The sequence below is a fragment of the Pyxicephalus adspersus genome, chromosome 4 (genome assembly GCF_032062135.1).
Source record: "Pyxicephalus adspersus chromosome 4, UCB_Pads_2.0, whole genome shotgun sequence".
In the NCBI taxonomy this organism is placed as follows: domain Eukaryota; kingdom Metazoa; phylum Chordata; class Amphibia; order Anura; family Pyxicephalidae; genus Pyxicephalus; species Pyxicephalus adspersus.
Genome location: NC_092861.1, coordinates 27,067,468 through 27,091,244, shown reverse-complemented (window position 1 = coordinate 27,091,244; position 23,777 = coordinate 27,067,468). Strand labels below are relative to the sequence as shown.

The 23,777-nt window shown below is 38.5% G+C and overlaps 1 protein-coding gene and 1 long non-coding RNA gene across 2 annotated transcripts in view; both read right to left on the bottom strand.

Annotated features, from left to right (window-relative positions):
* The window catches only part of PPP2R3A (protein phosphatase 2 regulatory subunit B''alpha), a 52,513-nt gene extending 43,270 nt beyond the window's left edge, over positions 1-9,243 (bottom strand). Inside the window, exon 1 of the mRNA XM_072407609.1 lies at positions 6,711-9,243. Coding sequence (XP_072263710.1) covers positions 6,711-8,657 — 1,947 coding nt within the window. The 5' untranslated portion in view covers positions 8,658-9,243. The remainder of the gene's footprint in view (positions 1-6,710) is intronic.
* Positions 9,244-9,554: 311 nt separating this feature from the next.
* The window catches only part of LOC140328205 (uncharacterized), a 76,449-nt gene continuing 62,226 nt past the window's right edge, over positions 9,555-23,777 (bottom strand). The window contains exons 3-4 of the long non-coding RNA XR_011920251.1: positions 17,329-17,401; positions 9,555-9,666 (exon numbers count right to left, since the gene is read on the bottom strand). This is a non-coding gene — a long non-coding RNA (uncharacterized lncRNA). The remainder of the gene's footprint in view (positions 9,667-17,328; positions 17,402-23,777) is intronic.

Below are 23,777 nucleotides of genomic sequence, written 5' to 3'. Positions count from 1 at the left end.
TTAAAAACTACATTTAAGACCAAGGCACAATGTTGCTGATTGCACTGGTGACCTTGGTAAACGTTTGAGCTTTAACAGGAATTGTAGTTTGCCATTTATAAACTTAACATTGCATTACTTTGCAATTTCATATTAAATCTTGAAATGTTCATAACAAGCTGCAGGATATTTCCATTTGCTCATCTAGAAAACTTACGAGTTTAAAAGGCTTGAGTGTTTGTTTAGTATGAAGAGAATTCCACATCTCCTGCGGAGCAAGCACACATATTGAGAAAGCTCATCCAGTCAGTGACAGTCTGCATGTATCCAGAGCCACACGTGGTCACACAAAATCTGACTGGCAATGGATTATAAGGACCAAATGTTCGCAACAGGCAAAGGAACCTGTGTTTGTCTTTAAAGGATAAAGTAGACCTATAATCCAAAGTAGAAAACCTCAGGGAAAAATAGGAGACCCCAGTCTATTGTAGCAACAAACTCATAATCATTATCTTTATTTTAACTACAGTTAGGACAAATACTGAAATCTGTTTTACATGACAAGTATAAAGGGGAGGTAGTCTTCCTTACCTCTGCTGTTCCAGTTTACCCCCATACCCCCAAACCATAACTCTTCCTTTACACTCACGAAAATTACCACACAGAGACCTGTCCTTGGGTAAAGATGGCCATAGCAGCCCTTTATTATTATAACAAAAAAACAGTTTACTTTTCTTTTTATTTAAAACACAACCATTACCGTAAAACCATAACATTTTCACAGGAAGTTCTAACAAGTATTGTGCAGGTCCATGACAGTACAGCTCATTCACTACCAATTTACCTGGATACTCCTGCTCACCCCAAAAGGCCCCCAGCCACTATCACACCGACTCAGGGACGGTTCACAGGTATCCTACTGCTCACACCTAGCCTCACGACAACCCAGTGTCCAATGCGGCTCACTAATACCGAAAATCCATACCCTGATGCAAATCCGCACCCCCCCACTACATTGTATGCATGTAATAACCCCACTCCCATTGACCCGCAAAAAACGCCCTGCTGCCATGACAAATAAAACCCTTCCCTAACCAACCATGGACCACCTAAGGGAGAGAGGGTGACCTTTTTTTATCTTCTTCCCGAACTTTTTGGACTTTTATTATCTGTCTTTACCCCTCCTAACTAATTATCACTTTGCCCCTCCTAACTCTAACTCCGCCCTGTCACTCCATCTCACACCCCACCACTTTACCCTATCATTTTAACCCTCTCCTTTTCCAAACTCCCCCCCTCACACCGTCATGTGGCCCTCCCCTTAATATCCTTTCAGAATGTAGCTCCGGGCTATCTTTCCTGTAATTCTGTGATTAGGACAGGAAGGAGAATGGCTGTAATGTAAGATATCAGGATCTGTTGCATTGCAGAGTGCAGGACAAATCCATTGTAATAAGAAAGTAAAACTTTAGAGGTCCCCTCTTTCCAGATCCGGACAACCAGGATGCAAAATGATATTTTGGAACGGCATAGAAAATGCTTAACCACCCGGACATTAACAACCAGAGCTGCCTCCTTCCAGACCCTGCTTGCCAATAAAGTTTGAAATAGGCATATAAAGTCCAAATGACTCATTAAACTTTGCATAGCACATGCACGCTTTGCCCAAATTTGTACTGAAATCTGTAATTTAAGAGTTTTCCTTTACCATCGTAACTTATTCCCTAAAGAAAGGCTAAAAGGAAAAAAAAGCCAGTCCATAATTAAACCTTTTTCCTGCCAGATAGCCTGCAATCAATCAAATGGTGCAGAAAACTGCTTTCACTGATAGAGATGGATGACTGCTGAGCATTTCCCAGAATACCCTCCAGAAAAATATCAATTCATGGAGTAGAGGAATATAATCTAATTATCTATCATCATACCTTTTTCAGTTCCAGCCACACATGCCAACATTGCTAACTAAAGGCTCGATATGGTATGAACTGTAATCAAAGCATCCCTACCAGATATAACAAAACAAACATCTATGGTTACATCACAGCCATTCATTGATATTTACATATAAAATGCATTTTTTTTTTACATAATGGTTTCTACATTTTGTGGATATAAAAAAAAATGTACTATTTGGCTTAAAAGTTATTTTATAGTCTACAATTCCATAAAAAAGTGTCTTTTATTAAACATTTTTAATGACATGCTGTTGATGCTCGCGATACGTGAAGCGGTTACCTTCGGACACAGACACAGCAAGCTCCAGTTGCACTCTTTATGTGGTAACAGGGGACATACCGTATTTTTCGCCCTATAAGACGCTCTGGAATATAAGACGCACCCAATTTTAAAGGAGGAAAATCTAGAAAAAAAANNTTCTGATCACTCATGTGCCATTCATACCGGTATTCCCCTTCTGATCACTCATGTGCCATTCAAATTCCCTTTCTGATCACTCTATGCCTTTCAAATTCCCTTTCTGATCACTCTATGCCTTTCAAATTCCCTTTCTGATCACTCGGTGTCATTCAAAATTCCTTTCTGATCATTCTGTCATTCAAATTCCCCTTCTGATCACTCTGTGCTTTTTTTCCACTGTACGGCAGTTAGGAAAGGGAACAGCAGGTGGCGCTGTGCCGGCTTCTTTTGCTCTGCTTTACAGACAGGAGAAGACACGTGCTGCTGCCAGAGAGAAGAGGAGACAGACGCTGCTGCAGCCAGAGACACACGCAGGATCGGGTATCGGGTGAGTATATTATTTTAATTATTTTATCACACTTTTGTTGTATAGGACGCACTAACTTTCCCCCCCAGTTTTGGGGAAGAAAAAGTGCGTCTTATACTGCAAAAAATACGGTATATAGTGGAGAACACAGAGTGACTAAGAAATGAGCTAATCACTCTGCTGATTCTTTTTTCAATGTCCAGTACCAGGATATTAGAGGTAAAAGACCTGTGATACTTAGGGAAGACAAGCCAGTGCTGTGTGGTGGGGCTGTGTAAAACCTCTCCATTGTATTGAATTATCTGTTATTATCCAATTGCCTGGAGTTAGGCTACGTATACGCGCTGATGATTCTCATTCGAAAACCACCTCAGGGCTGATAGACAAGAATCTGGCGTGTGTAAAGAGCTCGTCATCCATTGTTCCGACTACTGTCCCGGCGGATCCATGGACAACGAACGAGGAACCATCATAATGAAAGACAAGGGGAGAGAGCGCATAGAGCAAAACCGTGCACTCATTCATGCATCGTGAAGTCTTTGGTCGTTGGAAAGGAACATTAAAGATATTGCACGTGTGTACGTAGCCTTTCATATTAGGGGTTAGGCAAGTGATAAAATATTTGGGAGGGGAACCGTTTAGCAATAAGATGTAATTTACAGTTAAGAATAATTTTGGGTTAAGAAACTCAAGAGAGACACTCATTTTACCTTACTCCCCCCAGAGACAAAGATTGACCTGAACTGAATTTAAAATATTACACTGGAGTCAAACCACAAAGTAAAAATAATAGTACTGTAAAATGTCTGGAAATGTTATACAAACCAGAAAGGATCATCTAACCAGCGCGCACAATGTGCAGTTATATCAGGACACTCAAAATGTTTAGAACTCCCAACCAGAGGTTCTAGGAATGCATTAGTTTTATAAAAAAAAAAAAAAAAAAAAAAAAAAAAAAAAAAAAACAGATTGGCATATACATAATTTTGTAATGTATTAAACTTACTTGGCAATTAATCTGTCAAAACAAAAAAAAACCCTTCATATTCCTGATTCTGTGTACACAACAATTGGCCACGGTGCATAATCCAGATACCCTTTGGCACTATGCTGTTCTTTGCACTGTAACAAAATAAACTCAATATGGTTCTAAAGTCACAACTTCTTGGATGTACGCCCATATCTGGTAATTTCATTATTGGACCAAAAAAACGTTTTGGAGTCAAATAACTTCTTTGAAAACAATGCCATCAGATCTTTGCCATAAGTTATTACCATACCAATTCAAACACCTAAATGAACAGTAGCATAAATACAACTATTAACACTTAGCACTAATGTAAGCCATGCAAATTCCTCACTGCGCTCCTAAAATACAACAAAGGTAAAGCATAAAATTAATCTTGTGCACGTCTGCCAAAAGCTATTATCTTCCTCATCTTCTTGTACAGATACAAAAAAAAAAAAAAAAATCTGCAATCTGTAACCAACATACTTTCGAGTTTCCTGGGAGACCAGGAGTCAGGTATTGGTGTTCTGATGCAAATGAACAATTTATATAGGAAAGACACGATCAGAAAATGTATGCTTGACTTGCCGAAACGCTTCACTTCATTCTCATGCCCAGACTGTGTGTAACCAAACTTACCCACCCAAAGCAAAACACAGATGCATGTTAAACTTGTTTTTTAGGGCAGTTTATGTCATGTCAAACTCACTTGTTTCTATATAATTTTCTGATATTGTTACTGCTATCTTGTTTATTCACTTGAAAGTGAGATATCAACTCACCAATGATGTACAATATTCTGTTTTGCTATAGATTATAAAATTTACACTTTAACTATGCATTTTATTTAAATGTAATTATTATAGTGAACATTATGTACTCATGCCTCAGTCGTAGGATTTCTAATAATATTAAGCATTTGCACCCATCTATGAATTTATGTCAGAGAAAGGGCTTTTTACGTCTTTAGAATCACTTTCTCCTTGGAATTTAGGTATAAAATTTAAACGTGTTTGTCTTTGTAATATATATTTTTTGTATCTCAGTTGCACTTTGTCTTTATCCTTCGGCAGGTATTTCAAGGATTATATTCACTGAGACATAATCCGGATGTGTATTAGACATGTAATTAATGACAGTATAATACAATTACTTCAATACAGGCTTGACACTTCGTGGGCCAAATTACACATTAATGATGTCTCATTATTACTCAGAGAATATCCTGTGCTATGTGCATAAGGAGGTGAAAAAACATTGTTGTACTCAATGACTTTTAGTCTATGTATTAGTTTGCGTTCTAGCCATTTAGATCAGTGTTTCTCAACCAGGGTCCCTCCAGACGTTGCAAGGGGTTCCTTGAACAATGAGCAATTTGTGGCTCTCTGCAATGTAAAAGGTATTCTTCCTGCTGCTGCACTGGGAGCTGTGGGTATAAATATTATAGTAAGGGTTCGATTAGACCTGAAAGTTATTTCAAGGGTTCCCTCATGTTAAAATCGAGGAACCTCAATTTAGAGTATCTATAGGAAATGGCAGCAAAAACACCAGAATAAAAGCGCTGTGCTGTTACACATGAGCACATCAAGTAAAAATTTTGCACTAAACTAACCGGTCTGTTTGATTGTCCAACAGTAAACCAAAAACATGGCACACGTGTACAATTGTCTGTTCTAACAGTAGTGGGGTGGGAATGAGGTAAACCAAAGGAAAGATGGGAGCTCCCAATTGAACTTGCATATTAGTCCATGAACCTGACACAATTTTCAATCAATCTATAATTACATATCCGATCTAATTTCCAATCAAAAAACCCCAAAATCTGTTGCTTACAATTAATCTGCTGATAAAATCATTTTATTGGATCAGTGGTTGGATTGGACATTAATCTGTGTATAGTAGCTCTTGCAATAGACAGTCAAATGGCCAATGCCAGCTCTCCAAGTACACGTAGAATAATAAGAGAATTACATTATTCATACCTCCCACAAATACAATCATGTTTTACTAACTAAAATCATTACTTACTTTAGAGCTCATGAACTATAACAATCAATGCATAAGACAACCAACACAAGAATGACTTAGCCATAAACCATTTAATTTATGTCTGCTGAGATCACGTTATTCTGTGAACTACATTTTATATTGTTTGAATAATGGGTCAGATAAATACATTTTTAAAACTTTTAGCCTGGGTTTCAATGTGGCACAAACACTGTACTACAAACCAGTATTGAATAGTCCGCTACCTTTCACCTCCATTTTTGAACCGGACTACTTTCTTGGATGAAAACACATCCTTACCTTGGCTCTTTGTTATTAGTCCATCCCATCCATCCATCCCTATATAGATATCTCTTGGGCTCAAGCCAGGACTGACCATCTATGTCATATATGTGTTACTGGAGGAGCTATGTAAACTCATTGATGTTTGTCAGTAATTTAGCTCAGCTTTGAATTTTGTATTGTAGCTAACCAGTCGCTTGCATCTTAAACAATACAGGACACTTTCCCCCAGTATCAAACGGAACACCTAATAATGTTTTGATTGGAACTGGAAATAATCTAGAAACCAAACACTTCAATGACTCCTTAGAACATTAAAAATCAGCACCTGGACTCCACATCACTATGTTCCCTTCTAAACAAAAGATCTAACTCAAATCAAAGCCATTATGCCACTGAGAAGACTTCACAGTTTCTTACTCGATACACAACAGAAAAAGAAATGATATATCTATGTCCTGGTGCCATAAAAATGGTGAATAAAGAGTGTGGGGGTAATAGAAACTTGACAAATGTATTAACACTTCCACCACTTTGTCAAAAACCTTTTTAAAAAGTGTCTTTTATCTGTTAAACATCAATAACCTATTCAAAAAGAGTTTTACTTAGTTTTTTTAGTGGTATAGTCCACATTTTCTTTGGTTTATGGTGCTACAGTATACACAATAATTCACAGGAGATAACAAGCATGTGACAAAATAAAATTCTTACCTTGACTACCTCAGGTTTCTGCTGAATTGACAGAGTGGGCCCAAAATCTTTGATTTGGCTACTTGGTGAGGGCAGTGGGCTCTGAGGTACTATGGTTTCTTGAAGAATTTGCATGACTTCCTTTTGCTTTGACAGAGTTCCTCTACCCGACCTCCAGTCAACAAGCTCCTGGGCAAAGTCCTCAATGCTGCCCAAAATACGTGATAAAAGGTTGTCATCATCCTCTGACCTATTTGTTGTAGCCTGTGCTGATGAAGTTGATTGTAAACTGTGCTCCTCAGTAGGGACTGACTGACCATATTGCATTCTAGAGGCAGTAGTTGAGCAAAGTGGTGGGTTTTTTAAAGTGTTTTCAATTTTCTGAGAAAAACGTTCCAAGTCCAAAAGTAGCTTGTCAATTTCCTCATGATCATTGCTCCTACCCACTTTAGGCGGCATGCCTGTGTTGCCTTTTACCTGGGGTATCACTGCTTTAGTACTCCAACAACTAGATGGAGAATGAGATGAACTGCTGGGTAACTTTAAAGACATCTCCATTGGATGCTGAGCATCAGCCGATTTCTGAGAAAGTTGACTTTCACTGGTCCAGGGTCTGCTTTCTGACAACACTGGTAAATTTGGTGCACATTGTGACTTTTTTTGGTAACTCTGAGAATCTGAATCCTCTTCAATGAAAAGTTTTTCCATTGAATTCTTGGGAAGTTTCTCTCCAGAATTAAGCTGTGCTGGGGTTTGCTGAGAAGATGAAGAATAATTTTTTATAGGACTTGCCTGGATTTGTCTGTTGCCTCTTTGCCAAGTCTTTGCAGGCAGTGGAGGGGCAACCTCTGGAGTTGTTTTTACTGTACAGTCATTTGCATTTTGTGCCATTGATTCTTGTTTTTCACTGGAAGATGAAGGAATAGCTTTCAGAGAAGGAGGTGACTGAACAACATCCTCATATTTAGGAGGCTGTTCATGACCATATATTGGTGAAAATGGATGCTGCTGTAGACTATTTAGGCTTTTTACAAGTTCAGCCAGATCACTAGGCTCTGTGCGTCCTTGTTCAAGTTCAAAGGGAAGCTTTTTCAGATATGATGACAGTCTTGCCATCACATTCATATAAATCATTTCAGGATTTGGAAAATGGTCAGCACCTTTTCCCTCCCCCATACCACTGCTGTTACCTCCTATCGATCTATTTTTGATGCACTGTTTGATTATATTGGTACATTTTTTTAAATCTTCAGAGCATTTGAGCAGGATGTCCAAGCACATTTTTATGTCTTCTCCAGATCCTGAACCATCAAGTTTGTGCTTCTTCAGGATCTGTTTTATGATATTTTCTTCCGATAGTTCTTGAAGATATAATGTGGCCATGCTGTTAATGCTCTGTTCCAATGATGTACCATGTGGCAATAATGTTTTTTCTTCCGATACCTGTAACAAACCAAGGGGGGGGCAGTTCTCATTGTTGCCAAACTGACCAAATATAAAGTCATAATCAGCTGACCTTCTACCAAAGGATTCAGGGCGGACTTTTCGTCCTTTCCTATAGTTGACATGCTGGTTGGGAGCATTCTTTAGTTTTTCAAAGGAAAACTCCTTGGCTTTTCCACTGGCAAGATTAATAGCTTCACCTGTTATGTCCTTCAGGCTGGTGGTACTCTGAATGGTGGAGGCTTTTTTAACCCTTGGGTTTAGATGAGTGTAATCCTCACCACAAACAATACTTTCTCCGACAGCGATTTTATTTGTAACTTCCACGCCGTGACTCAAAGTCGTCTCTGGAGCTTTTATAAGTTCTGAACACACTGTGTGATGGGCCACCAAACACTGGACTCCAAATCTATGAGCCTGACAGGCACCCGGGCAATAATGGACTACATTCTGCAGCCGATTGTCCAATACTACATTATTGTAACATGTGATTTTACTCACAACCACCTTGTAAGGTGCCGCCATGAGGAAAATAAATAAATAAATAGAAGTAAATGAAAAGTCCTACTTAAAAGTTTTCACCCATTCTGTATTTTGTACTCAGTTAACAAAATCCAAGTAACAGCTTACGGATGCTTTTCGGGTAGGAGAAAGTGATCACTGCTTAAAATGTGCTTTTCCAAAATCGGTAGCTGATAAACCAGTCACTGCCCACAGGTATGATTTAAAAAGTATTAAAAACAGAAGTGCAGAATGAAAACACACGATAACAGAGAATAAATAGAACTGGCAAGGCAACAATTCACAGAGTAAGCCAGCGGGTGGTGTCAGTTTCCAGTAGGGGTTGATGAGATGGAAGGTGAAAGATGTTCTAGTTTATCTCTGTATATTATCAGCAAATTGTAAAACACAGCATCTTATTTCATTTGTCTTTAGGTGTAACAACATGGGACGCCACATAAAAATATAAGAGCTGCTTTGCAAAAACATTGCACCACCTCAATAAAAATGTGCCAAAATGTTATATCTCGATGCTTTATAGTAATAATCCAAATGGTGATTTCTTCTTCCAAAGAACGCAGCAGAAACTTCAGCACGGTTTTTAAAAATTTAGGAGGAACAACTGGGGAAGGAAAAAAAAAAATAATAAAACAAAAAACCTCCAAAAAAAAAAAAAATTGCCATAAAGTACAGTATATGGTATTAGAACAATTATTTTTAAAAATTACCAATCCCGCAACAAAAGCTCACAAATTTTGTAGAAAACGTTTTCTTATTTTTTTGAATACAGAGGAAGAACAGAAGACAGAATAATATTACTATCTGTTAAACAGATTATCACTTCCTATCCTACTAGCAGCAGTTTTACTAAACAGGAAGTGAGGGAAACCTACAATTCTGACAATGTTTCTGGCATTTACTTACTCTACTCAAGAAAAGCATTTTTAAGTTCTGTCTTTGTTTTTTGCAGTTACTCTTGTTTCCTCTCATGTTATTGTCAACAAGAAAGCAGGTGAGGTGAGTAATGGAAGCCCTGGATAACAATAAAAACCTAATAAGTGTTCAAAAAATCCCCACAATGAAAACAGCAATGAAAAAAACAAAAATATAAAACATACAGGCTTGCCTTATTAGTACAACGTGCATAAATAGTATGATTTTCATCTTTTATTGAACTCATTTGGTGAACCAAGGGCCCCCCAAAAAAAAACAAAAAAAAAAAAACACACACACAACCCTAACCAAAAAAATATCCTGTCTCCTAGTCTATGCAAACTAAATCTGCAGAGTTGCCAGCATCGAGTGCTCACACAAACCTTTGGCTGGCAGATCGATCATGCAAAATGCAGCATATTTGTGTTAAATAATGCAAGCCTGCCATCATTACCTTTCAAGATAAGCTGTAGAGATTGATGTCACACAACTCCTGCATCCATTGGCAGGCAAAAATATTGGATGGCATGGTGGCTCAGAGGTTAGCATGTAGTTTGCATGTTCACCCCCTGTTTGCATGTGGTTAGTCATCCGTCTGCTCAAATCCAGCTAAATGCAGTCAAATTGATTGGGAGGCGTTTCATAATACAGATGGACAATGACCCAAAACAACAGAGGCAAAGCAACCCAGGAGTTTAAAAAAGCAAAGAAGAATAATCTTGAATGGCCAAGTCAGTCACCTGATCTGAACCCAATTGAGCATGCATTGAGTATGCTGCAGTAAAGGCCTTGCAGAGCATTAAAAAGGAGGAAACCCAGCATCTGGTGATGTCCATGAGTTTAAGACTACAGGCTGTCATTGCCAGCAAAGGGTTTTCAACCAAGTATTAGAAATGAACATTTTATTTTCAGCTTTTTCATTTGTTTGTCAAATTACCTTTGTGCCCCTGAAATTAAGTGATTGTATAAAAGGCTTTAGTTGCTCATATTTTTAAGCAAACTTTTGGTTCAACCCACTGAATTAAAGCTGAAAGTCTGCAGTTCAACTGCATCTGAGTTGTTTCATTTAAAATTAATTGTGGTAATGTACAGAACCAAAATTAGAAAAAAAAAGTGGTCTCTGTCCAAATATTTATGGACCTAACCATATGAATGAAGCCTGCATGTGTGCAATACCCTGTGTAGACACGTGATCAGTTCTCCCCCTTGAAATACTGACTTGACCATATCAGCAGTTCACAAGGGTGACTTAGATCACTTCTTACCCAGCTTAAGGCTCAAGAGAAGACAAACAGCTGATATACCTGCAAGACTAACCTCTGAGTTCTTTCACAAGATAAATACCATTATTTTTATTTACTTGGAAATAATTTCAAGTTTAAAAAAGAAAATCCTGACTGAGAGCTTTCTAACCGCTAGCAACAAATTATAAAATAAACATTTGGAGATTTTGTTAGCATGTAACCGAGACAGAGCGGCCTCGCTTTTCTGGCCGATAAACCGTGTTGTTTGAAGATGTAGATCTAAAATTAAAAAAGTATTTTTTTTACTTGTTTTTCAATGTCATTGATACATGTGTTCAGATTGTTTTTTAAAGCATTAATCCAGCCAAAACCTTAAATTGGATTTCTGGTTCAAATCACCACCTTTTCATGCTGCCAATACAGTCAGACTTTGTTTAGCAGATTGGATTTGTACAACGGGCAAATTAAAAAAAAAAAAAACTTACCTAGTAGAAGGGTCCGCCTAAACCAGAGGAGGACATATCCTCTTAGCATTGGGACATGTGATTTTTGTGTAATCCATCCCAGGAACTGGTACCCCATTACCTTTCCTTCCTATTCCCACTGAGAGGGGAAAGGACAGTCGGCTTACAAAATTTCTGACCACCGAGATTGCTATGTCCAGCAGTGAGATATGCACCTTACTAGCCAGTGTTCTCCTCAGCGCCTTTTTATACAGCACCACTGGGCTGGTTTTGGATGGTTATTGAAGAGTTTAGTCACAATACAAGGGCTGCCACCAACCTACAATTTCTTCCTACCCAGCTTAAAAAAATTCTGGTTTCAACACTGCTACCCCTAATGTATTTGCCTCAACATCATTCTGAGGACCATTTACAGTCATTCCAGGGTGGAAGCATTATCACTAGGCTTAAATGTAGCTCTTAAGGCTTCCAGTAACTGGGTCTTTGCATCAAAGTTCCTGAGGCACGCATAATGCAGTCATTAAAATGGTTTCAAGATTCCTTGCTAATGTAGGGGATTTTAAAAGGGATATTTATGTGCTTATTCCCTTAATATGTTACTGAAGGTATTGGGTCATTCAATTATGAGAAGACTACTTTTAAACCACATCTCCAATTAGCAAATACAACCCGTGAACCACTGAGGAAAAGAAAGAACTGTGCTTAAGTGCAAAAATGTACCCCTTAATAAGTTTTACATTACCTTTGGTGGCTTAAATTCACCAGGCTTTTTACAGAACTACAGCTTCTTGTTACTTTAGTTACAAAGCCAACTAGTCACCCCTCAAAATTGTATGTTGTATGAGTAAAATAACCATAGGGATAGGAATCAGAACCCAAACCCCTGGAAACATTGGCCATCTTTACACATAGGTCATCAAAAGACAAGGATGCACTATGTATACATCCATTATGTCTTTTTACAGTTTTATGCAAGGCTTCATAATAAAACAAAAGTGAGAATGGTTGGTAATCAGGTCTCTTTGAATGATTATTACTCAACAAAAGCAGAACTTTTTGGTACCAGACATAAATAAACTAATAACTAGATAGGACCTGTACTTATACAGTAAAAAGAATAAACTGTGTAAGTGACTGAAAAATATAAAAATATGAGCTTTTATGTATTTTTGGACATGTAGCTAACTAAAAATGGATTATGTTATCAGGTTTTATAAAAACATAACACTGAAAAATATTATCAAATGGGGAAAAAGTGCAACAACCAAATTTTAGAGACATGGGGAAACCATGTGTCAGTTTTTTCCAGAGAAATTGGTGAAAACTTTCATTCTGACTGGGTGCTATACATGGCATTTTGAGGCCATCAAATAGCAAAACTCTGCTTTTTCGCTGAATATGGGTTCTTTTTTTAAAGACACAATCCCTGCCCATTCAGGATCAAGCAACTGCTTATAGTATTCTCCTAGCAAGTTCTAAAAGTGAGTCTGTGCTCCTAATGGATTCCCCGCTTCTTTACTGATCTCACACTACATTGTTTATTGGAGCCAGGTCTCTAAGTATGAAGGAGAGGTATGTGGTATCTTCATTAAATCTTTAAAAACAGATAAAGTCTTAGTATAAGGTCACTGTTTTATCCAGCTACAAGTGTTAATAGAAGCATTACCGTCACTCACTACTCACTAACATGGAGTTTCTACAATTGACAAAAAATGCAAGCATGCTTGTTAATGTCACTTTACATAGAAATCAAAAGCCAGAGGAAATCATATAATGTTGAGAAATGTAATGTTAACACATCTAGATACAAGGACACAATTACTGTTAAAGGAATCAGAGAGAAAACAATGTAATGAGACAGCAGCTGACAGAAGGCCTGGAGGGACAAAAATATCTAAGGTCACAAAGTGCTCAGCAAACTGCTACAGCCTCAGCAACCAACTCCAGCTGGACAGCTGCACAATTTACTCATCTATTTCAGAAAAATACTTTCATTCAATCAAAAATATTTTCTCAATGAACACATATAGATGTTGTTATAAGTAGCACAAAAAGATAAACAACCAATAAGAATTCAGGTTGAAGTCATGTGTGAATGAAGTAGCTCATGGATTGTCTAAAGTCATTGTGTTGTGTATATAACCCACTGATGAAAGAATCCTTTATGTCATAGCCTTGTATGCACAGACTATCACATTAAAAAAAACAAAAAAACCTTCCATTTTATGCTATTGATGCAGTTAATACGTCAACTGAACAGTTGGGTGCAGACATGTACCAAATAAGGAAATGGGGTCAGTTATGCAACCAAGCAAACGCACCGAACCTCAACATTGCCATCAATCTTTTATTTGTTTTCTGGAAAGTAAGGCTTTCAACAGGGCTTCAGTAAGGCTTGATGTCTTTAAAGAGACCTAATAGTCTTTAAAACAGTATCTTCTGGAGCAGAGTGCCACTTCACATCAGGTGCAAAACAATATTTAGTGTTGCAACCCACAGCTACCAATCGGACCTTCCTTATTAGTTTAAAACAGTCAGGCCGGTAAAATGAAAAAAGTGATGGTAATTACAGAAAAAGGGCGTTGGTAAGGATGTTCTGGGGGCACCACTACCCACCCCCATGCCTATCCCTATCATAATACAAAAAAAAAAAAAAAAAATAGTAACATAACACACTAGGTCCCACATATTCTCTCTCTCTGGGGCACAGTAGAAGATTCCCAAGTGGGTGACCATGTTGCTATTTCTTTATAACTGGTATGCTCTCAGGCTCCAAAACTGTAGTGGCTGGATCACCAGTCTCCACTCCAAGGCTATGCACACACATTCAATAATTGTTGTTGAAAAGGATTTTTAAAACTCCTTTCCAACGACAAAAAAACTGAAGGAGCACTGTACATAGGGAGAGAAGAGGGGGAGAACGACGGAGCGGTACCCCTCAGCGCTTTCTTCCCTTCACTTGTATTACGATCGTTCTTGGATTGCCCAGGATGGATCCATGAATGATGTCGGACAAGCATTGTACACATGCCAGATTCTCTGCAGATGTCAGCCCTGAGGCGATTATTGGACGAGAATCATCTGACGTGTGTATGTAGCCTAAGTACAGACAGATGGTGAGGTGGCAGTGCTTTTACCACTTCCTCACACCAACAGACTCCGAGGAGATGACACATGTAGCCTCTACTTGTGGCAGCTCAATAGGGGCAACTGTGAGCAGTTCAGTACCACTTACTGCCACCCACTGAAGTCTGCAAACACTGCTTGTATAAGAACCAGCCCTGCAAGGTGCCTGCTGCCAAGAGCTGTGCAGGAACCCTTGCTCACGATGCAGATCGAAACCTGCTCCAAAGAAAGATGCTAGCATAGAACACACGACTGCTCGCTTTAAAACCAAGTTTTAAACAAAAAACTATATTTAACTATATTGAGCTATTTTCCATATATTTGATACACCAATATTACTACTAGAAACTTTTTTCAAAAGAAGTATCTGATAAAGCTAAACAGGCTTCACTCTTCCGATCTGCAGGCACAGTTTAATTTAGAACTATAGATTTTAGACTGATAATGCTACAAGGCAGTTACACATAAAGACATAACACATTGAGAACATCTAAAAGTCACTGACTGGCATAGAATTGAAAATTCAGCTGTACATTACAAAGCTATGACTAAGAAGGGAGAACACAGTAATAAAAATTATATAACCATACAAGCAAAGCATCAGGCGTCTCAGGACTTTACAATGAAGTAGAAAGTCTGGAAGTTTTTTTTTTTTAAGCAAATAACCAACAGAAATACAAGTTCTGAAGCTTAACTTAGTGGATGTAAACTACAGAAATTTTTGCATCATTAAAAAAGACAAGCTACATACTTTTCCATGACAGGTTTACTTTGTTAGTATAATAGCAAACACAATAGGTTTGGTATAACTGCTTTTCTTTATGGGCAACTTATTGTGGACCCAAAAAACACCAATCAATTTTCTGCCATTTACTTCTGCGTTTCCTAACTAGTCTAAGGGAATGTCACACAGGTCTTTTTGAAACTAGAACTGCAACACTGCACACTGTGCTATCATTAGTAATCATTATAGTTGCCAACAAATAACAGTCATTTCAGCAAGCAAGAAGCAGCTATTCTGGCAAATAAAAGTTTATAACCGATCATTAGTATAACTACACTAAACTGCTAGCAGTTGTTTCCAACATTATTGGATATATCTTGGACCTTATTAATGGATACAATTTGTGCTATATCCTTTTATGAGATATACAGCCCTACCAATCCATAACTCAACAATGCTGAGCTGCATTTTGCTCCCTTTTCCTCTCTCTCTACACCATTGTTTCTCAACCCCATGAAACCCTAGGGTTACCCCCAGAGATTCCTAGGGGTTCCATAAGCAAGTTGTGCCCCTTAGGTCAATTTAGGTGAAACCAATGATCTTTTTGGCTGTCTAATGGTGACATTTTTCCCACTGGCCAGACATTTTTTCTCCTACCCCCCAACTGGTAGGCGGTGAAAATATAAATACCAAAAGGGTACCCCAAAGCCCTGAAATTATTTTCAGGGATCCCCTATTGTTAAAACAATTAAGAAAATTTCACTTACATGTAAAAGGGCAAGAAGCTTGAAACGGTTTCCGTTTAAAAATTTTTTTTTTTTTTTTTAATCAGCTGAGGCTGACAAAGTAATGGTCTCCTTAATTCACACTGATGATTTACAACATGAAGTCTGCCAAGCAGAATAATGCCAATTTTTGGGTTGCAGGGTTGTGGGACAATTGGGTCTTCTGTGATCATGTGTTCCACAGACCTTGGCAATTATAACTGGCATGGCCCAGTTTGTCCTTGGCTTTCTCCCAGTTTGTAAAGTACAATACCGTATCGTTTTTACTTCTGTATTCCATTTACCCATTACTCCACAAGTCCTAAAAAAAAAATGGAACATTGGATCTATACATTGGAAGATTTCCTTGCTATCCATGCTCTGATGACAATTTTTCGCCCCCACCCCATCTTTCTTCTCCCAGTAATAGTTAGCAAGAAAAAATTCCCAATTTCTTTACAAAACTTATTCCCCAGATAACACTATTTGTTTTCAGGAATGAGGCATGATAGTGTCACACGTGTGTGTTTAAACTGAAATTAGAGTAAAAATGATAGGATCCTTATTTGCAAGCTGACAAATTTCTATTGTCATTCTAAGGCTCGGATTGTTGTTCTGAGAATTCATTTGACATGATGTGGGTTTCCCAGGATGTAGCTGGTCCCAATGAGATCTGTATAGGTTGCAAGTCAAAGAATGTCAAATGCAGCCATAACAAATGCTTCAGGAGTGCTTCTTTTGAATGGGAAACATGGCATTTATGAACTACATGAGCCCTTTAGCTGTGGAAGAACCGTGTCTGCTACCTTGCTATTAAATCCACGATTCCTATTTAAACATACAAACGGTGACTACACATCAATTGGCAATAAACAAGAACTGGAAATTGCTTTGGCTTTCACAAAGTTAGCCATCCAAAGACTGATATTTATGGTATGAAACGCTTAGGTTAAATCCTTCAGAATACACTACAGCAAGATTCAATCTTTCCTCCTGCAAATATTACAGACATCCTCAATTATACAACAGCTATACCCAAACAATGAGTAAAGAAGAAAAGTCACTCCCCTTTATAAGTTAAAGGATCTGGCAACTATCTCCATGAATATCTCCACCAGCATCTGTCACAGATACAATTGAGGTTGGTGGGAGTTTAACCCAAACAACGCAATCTAAAAGTAAAGTGTCTCATTACAGAGAAACCTAAAATATATGATTTTTAGATTGGGGAGTCCAATAAATTAATGAACTATAGAAGAACCTGACTGGTTGCTATGGACAGCACAGCACAATAACATACTTCTTTTAAGCAGTACATGCACACAGCTGTTTTGGGAAACAACATTTACTACGTGGACGACACAAATGATTGAAATTCTACGTCACCCTGTTCTATCAGACAGTAACACACAGCATATAAAAAGCAAGAGAATTGCTTACCGGAGGGCATGAGGACTCTTCTTAGTAAACACCGGGGACAGCTACAGCAAGCCAACGTGCACAGGAAGGCCAGCTACAAATAAAAAAAAAATAAAAAATCTGTTTTAGGAGCAAAGAGAGGTTGGGAAGCCACATTTTTCACATAGCATTTTATGACAAGGCGAATCTTCGCAGTGTAGAAAGCAGAGGACTCTGCTGTGCAAAGCGATCAGGTTTGGCTGTTACTCTGAAGTGTGGCTCAGGGGAGGATTTTTTCACAAGCAGCCGTTTTACCACCAGAGGCATATGACACTTCTTCTCATTTAATGCTTCCACAAACAGGACTAAGCACTTTGAAATCTTTTTTTAAACACAAAACAGAGCAGCTGTAGCCAGCATAAAGGGAGGGCGGTGGAGAGCTGGAGTGAAACGTGAAAACCAGGGATAAGGAGAAGGGTGGGACAATATTAAGATTGAAGAGCCAAAGGAAACCCAAAAAGATAGAGTTTCTTCAAGGGACATAACATACTAATGGAGGGTACCACAGTGGTATGAGGACAGTGATACCCAACTGGCCCCTACTGCACCATTTATTACATGAAACACAACTATAGTCTCAATGTCTTAATATTAGCTTCAAGATGCAGCAACTCCGCGCTATTCATAATAGTTCAACAGAATAAAAATATATATATAATATGAGTCATAGCGCCAACATATTATGCATCGCTGTACATTAAATAGGGTTGCAAATGACAGACAGATACAGACAGTGACAGAGGAGGAGGGGGACCCTACCCCGAAGAGCTTACAATCTAGGAGAGTAAGCAAATCTTGATTGCCTTCATGGTTTTCATTAAAATCATTTTTCTTTTAAAGAACAAATCTGTAGATAGAGTTCATTCCTGTGAGACTAAAGGGTGTGGTGGGAGCGATTATCAAGCATTTCCCCTGCTATCTGGAATCCTGGGAAGTAACTTTAGAAAACATTATCCCAGCACTCCGATCACCACTCTGCCCTTCAATGTGTATGAAAGAATGCAACCTAAGCATCCCTCAAGATGCAATGAAAAAAATGATTAGAACAGCAAAAAATCATCCCCAATAGCCAGCTGTGCAATCTGCCAATAACTTGTTTAAATGCACAGAAATGAGCAGGGATCTTGCTGTAGGGGGTCTGTATACCTGGGCTGTATAGGGGGATAAATTTATAATGTAATCAAGTCAGACTGTGGCAACTCAGGGACAAAAAAAAGAAGCATCTCAACATGAAAACCGGATGTGATAAAAGAAGGACTGAGAAGGAGTTTTGAAAAATAAATTTTTATTAGAAACAAACTGAACAATATTTGTACTAGGTCAGTCTCCAGTTCAACATAGTGAGGAGGAAATAAAAAGCCAGGGAGTTAGCAGCAATATAAAAGCAGTACATGCTTTGGTACAGGTAACTTATCCTGTCTCTTACTTCTAGCACTCATGGCCATTTAATAATCCGAAAGCATATGAAGATGCTTTTAACACCGCCAGGCCACATAACTTTAGCAGGAGTAAAAGGGAGAGGTGACCAATGCCCATCAAAAAACAGTGGTTAGATTTAAAACTACAACCTAGAAGTATACTGGGTCTGATTTATTAAATCTCTACATGGCCGGAGAGGATACAATTTTATCAGTGAACCTAGGCGATCCAAAAAACCTGGAATGGATCTGGTCCAGGATTGAAAACATTTGCTAATAACAAATGACTTAGGAAATCAATTCCAGGTTTGCTGTATCCCCCTGGTTTACTAATCAAAGTGTATCCTCTCCAGCATTGGAGAGCTTTAATAAATCAGACCCACCATCACTGTTGCATATTCATTATATGCAAAATGTAAGTGGCAAAACGCTCTCATTTTGGGGCCTGCACTTACTTTGTAGTGCTTTGAGTCACTCTTGATATGTGGCACACAGAGACAGGCTACAAAATTGTTCATCAGAAAAGAAGGATCAATGCAAAATAAAATGGTCAAATCTGATTGTATTTTTCATCAATGTTTACCTATTTAAAATACAATTGTTACACTTGTCAATAACAAACATTTATACAGATATATATATATATATATCATATAAAACTTTACTTTTGTATATGTTTCCTTTACTAAGCACATTATACAATATTGTTTATTAGGGTTATGTAACAAACAACAATGTGGCACAGTGAAAAAAGACACGTGTTTGCAAAATAGGATGCATAGGCAGAAATAACAGATGAAGTGACATTTTATGAGCAGATGGCCGACACATAATATACCAGAACCAAATAGCTCTAGAATTCGGTCTATAATCATGACTGTCAAGGCAAATATAACTGCTTAGAATACAGGGATTGGGGAGGACATTTGCCTCCAGGCAAGTACTAAAAGATGATCTAGGCTCGGGGGCCCGTCATTGAGACAACCATCTATCAAAGGACACTTGGGATGTTAGCCTTTGGAACAGAGACTGAAGATATCTGCTGTAGACAATTATTATTAAAAAGGATTTATATAGCGGCAATATATTATGCAGCTCTGTACATTAAATAGGGGTTGCAAATGACAGACAGATACAGACAGTGACACAGGAGGAGGAGAGTATCCTGCCCTGAAGAGCTTACAATCTAGGAGGCAATGCAAAAAGATCTAATTCGCACAAATGCACTGGGGCCAATTTGGGTGAATACCAATTTTTGGATTTTAAAAAGACATAGTGCCCTTGGAAAAATCTAAAAACATAGGTGAAACTCCACAAATTTGGTGTTGGGGGTAAGAATTGAAGCCAGGACACTGATGCTACAAAGAGTGTTAATCACTTTTCCCGACTTATGATACATTTACACACATGATCAGATCAGCCAAAACATTTAAACCACTGACAGGTGAAAAAGAAAGATTAACTAGTAAAGAAGGAACAGGGTCATGGGTACTGAAGGCTCGATGTTGCACATTGGTGGGCAGTTGGAAAGGTTAGATCATCTGGTTTTATCCCCCAAAGGAGCTATGGTAGAATAAAATGGTGAAAAACACATTGCTGACCATAAAACAAAGGTGTCAGGTAGAGCAGTGTACTGCAAGTGACCGCATGCAGGGCTGATCATGCACATACTGACCCTTATACAGCACCAAAAGCACCTGCAAGGGGCACGTCCGCATCTGAAATAGGTTTAGAGATGCATTTGTGATTTACCTTCTGCTAATGCCCTGGTACTAGATTCCAGTACAAGCACGGTACCCCAGGTGCCTACACATGACAGTTTCCTGAAGAGTACCCTGGGACCCCCAAAACCTAGAGTGTCCTATACCTGAAATAGTAACATCTTTTCTCTGCACACACCATATTACTAGCCCTATGTTGAGCAGCCTTACTAACTAGCATTTAATTTTAACTATCAGGAAGCAAAAGTGGACAGTTTAGGTGATCCTTTTTAAGAATGTATGTGTCCAAGGTCCACCGTGTTCCCAGTACTGAAAGGGATGCAATTTATGAAATATGATGGCCATGACCACAATTCTATAACCACACTTATTACCTGGACAAAACAGCAGCACAAGTACTCAATATTATCAAGAAAATGTAGAAACCAAATAGAGAAGGTGTTGTGGATATTGGAGATGCATTATTACAAAAAAAAATTGAGATTTGGGTAGAAAATTGTATCCTAGTCCCCTGTAGCATACCACCACTCTTAAGGTGCGTACACACTTCCAATTTTTATCGTTCCAATCGAACGACGAACGATCGATTGGGCAAAAAATCGTTCGTAAAAAAGTAACCAACGACGCCGACGAACGAGGAAACTCGTTGGAAACGAACGACCGGACCGGCGGATCGGACGACGATCGTTGAACATCGTTCATGTGTACGGTCGTTCGTTGATCGTCCATGTTCAGAGCATGCGTGATGAACGAACGTCCGTTCACTTTCCTGTCGTGCACATAGTTCCTCTATCGCTTAGACGATCGTATCTATTGTGTGTACAATATCTACGAACGATCCTGTCGTTACCTCTATGTGCAGGATCGGTGCTATACGATCGTTCGTATATATCGTGCAGGAACGTTCGTCGTTCGTTTTCCGACGATAATAATTGGAAGTGTGTACGTAGCTTAAGTCTGCCTTTATGTCAGATCAGAAACCCACTCATTTGTGTCCATCCAACAGAAACCCACTCATTTGTGTCCATCCAACAATGACAAACACACCAGAAATTATAGCTTGTCAGTTCTGGTTTTCAAGTATCTGAAATACCAAAAAACTATTCTATGAATTGGATTGTCCGATTCCGCTTTTTAGAAAAGTCAGGATTAGCCCCTTGGTTCTTTTATCTGACACCCATCACAAGCACCTTATGAGGGGAAAAAAAAAGGCAGGATGTCTGCTGCTACCTGGAAAACTGCTGGTTAAAAAGTCTCACCTAGTTTTCTACAAAAGAAATGTTCCAATTTGTCCTGTTAATATTGTGGAGGAGGGGTATAAAACATTATGTGTATATGGAATGCGGTGTAAGGTGGGTTGTTGTTGTTAAGTATTAGTATACGAGTTGTTCAGAGAATGTTTTACCAAGCAAAAGGAGTCCATATTCGATCCTCCTGTGTGGTAATGAACAAAACCTAATCATTTCCCAGTATAACTAACTTATTGTTGAGAAATGCTGTAATAGACATGATAGGGCAAGACACATAAGGCATAGTAACACTACCTGTGTTAATATGCAGAGTTTATTATACAATAGCCCTGAAGATATTAATGAATGATAAGAGTATTGTCAACAGTTTCCAGTTTTGCTGACATTTTATTCCTAGGAGCAGAAAACTGAGTGAATGATACACAATACAATGTATACCGGTTTCTGTTTTACACACGTCGCTCGTGTAAAGCAGACCTCAAGCCTATCTTCTGCCTCTGGTGTTATATAATGTTATTGCTTTAAATTTTTTCTTGGTTATTTTAAAGAAGGGCGCAGGGAGGGGCACATTTTCTGCCAATGGATTCCCAGACTCCCACAAGACAGGCCCCTCTTGGGATACTACAAGTGTCAATCACAGCTGCTGCATCCTATGAGGTTTTGCAGAAGCCGTCACCTACTTATGCACACCAAATTACCAAACTCAGCAACCTGCTACTTTGCTGCAGAGGACTATTTGTCCTGATTGCCAACGTCACTGGGAATGAAAATGAGGGAAAATTGAAGAAAAATTAGTTTCAGGCTTAGGGGGTCTTTTAATAAAGCAGTGGCATTCACAGAAACATTCCCTGGTTGAAAGTCAATTACTGTCATTGAAACACAGACCTGGAAGCACCAATTAATGAAGTCTATGAGCACTATCATGTAGTAGAAGGTATTTTAATATTGAGTTTTATGACATTAGGAAAAGACTTGTGCAGCAAAAACAATTGACAACGCTAACAAATGTACAAAACTCTCATTCTGCCTTCTAAAGCAGAAAAAAGAGAAAGGATATAGATATCCCCAGGGGTCCCACCTCTACTGCACTGTGATGGTACTAAAGTGGCGGACACACTACCAAACAATTCCAGTGCAACCACTAAAGCCAAAATAAATGGTTACCCAGACTGGGACTGAGATCTATTTCTGGAGGGCCACAGAATAATATAAACCATATGGCACACTGAATAGGTTGGTAAGACTGCTAGAAACAGATGCCTGAACTTTAAAGGTAAATCAAATTAAAAAGAAAAGAATGTAAAAATAAAATGACTGTTGAATACTCAAGAATGTCAGCTTAATATAGCAAATTTTTTCTTGTGCTGGCAGACTAATTGGACACTAGCTACAGCAGTCAAGTTTGCATTCAATAGCAGACTGCACTTAGTCTTAACAATCAAATCGCAACTGGAACAAAGCATCAAGGAAACCTGGCCAGTGCAGATATGCAGCCACTTGCAAAGAATTAGCAGCCAAATAGGATGAATATTTATATCTATCTATGTATATATATTTAAACAACAAAAGTAAAAACATGAAATTGATAACTTTCAAAAAGTTGCAATCTTTATTTACTATAACGACGTGAAATGTTTGTTCCTTCAGTTTAGAGTCTATATGTCCATGTCAAACAGAACTATAAATAAAAGTGTACTGAAATGGCCTCAGATGGCAGAAAGGTTAACCTCTCCTTAGAATATAGAATGTGTCTGATAACAGATGTCCTGCTGGGGCCCCTTTCAAGCCTCTTGTTAGCCACAGTGTGCTCTCTCATTCATTCTTCACCACTGGGGCTATTAACACAGGGCCTTGCTGTGCCACACACATCCTTAACCCCTTGGAAACTCTCATTCAGAACTTTCCACAGCAGCACTGGCCAAGTTCTCTACAGAATTCTTTTTCTAGGCCAGGGGAGAAATGTGCAATCAAAGTTCAAGTGCACCGTGAGGATTTAGGTGTATAGAGCTAATCAACATGCAAAACCTTTTCCGGTGACAAAA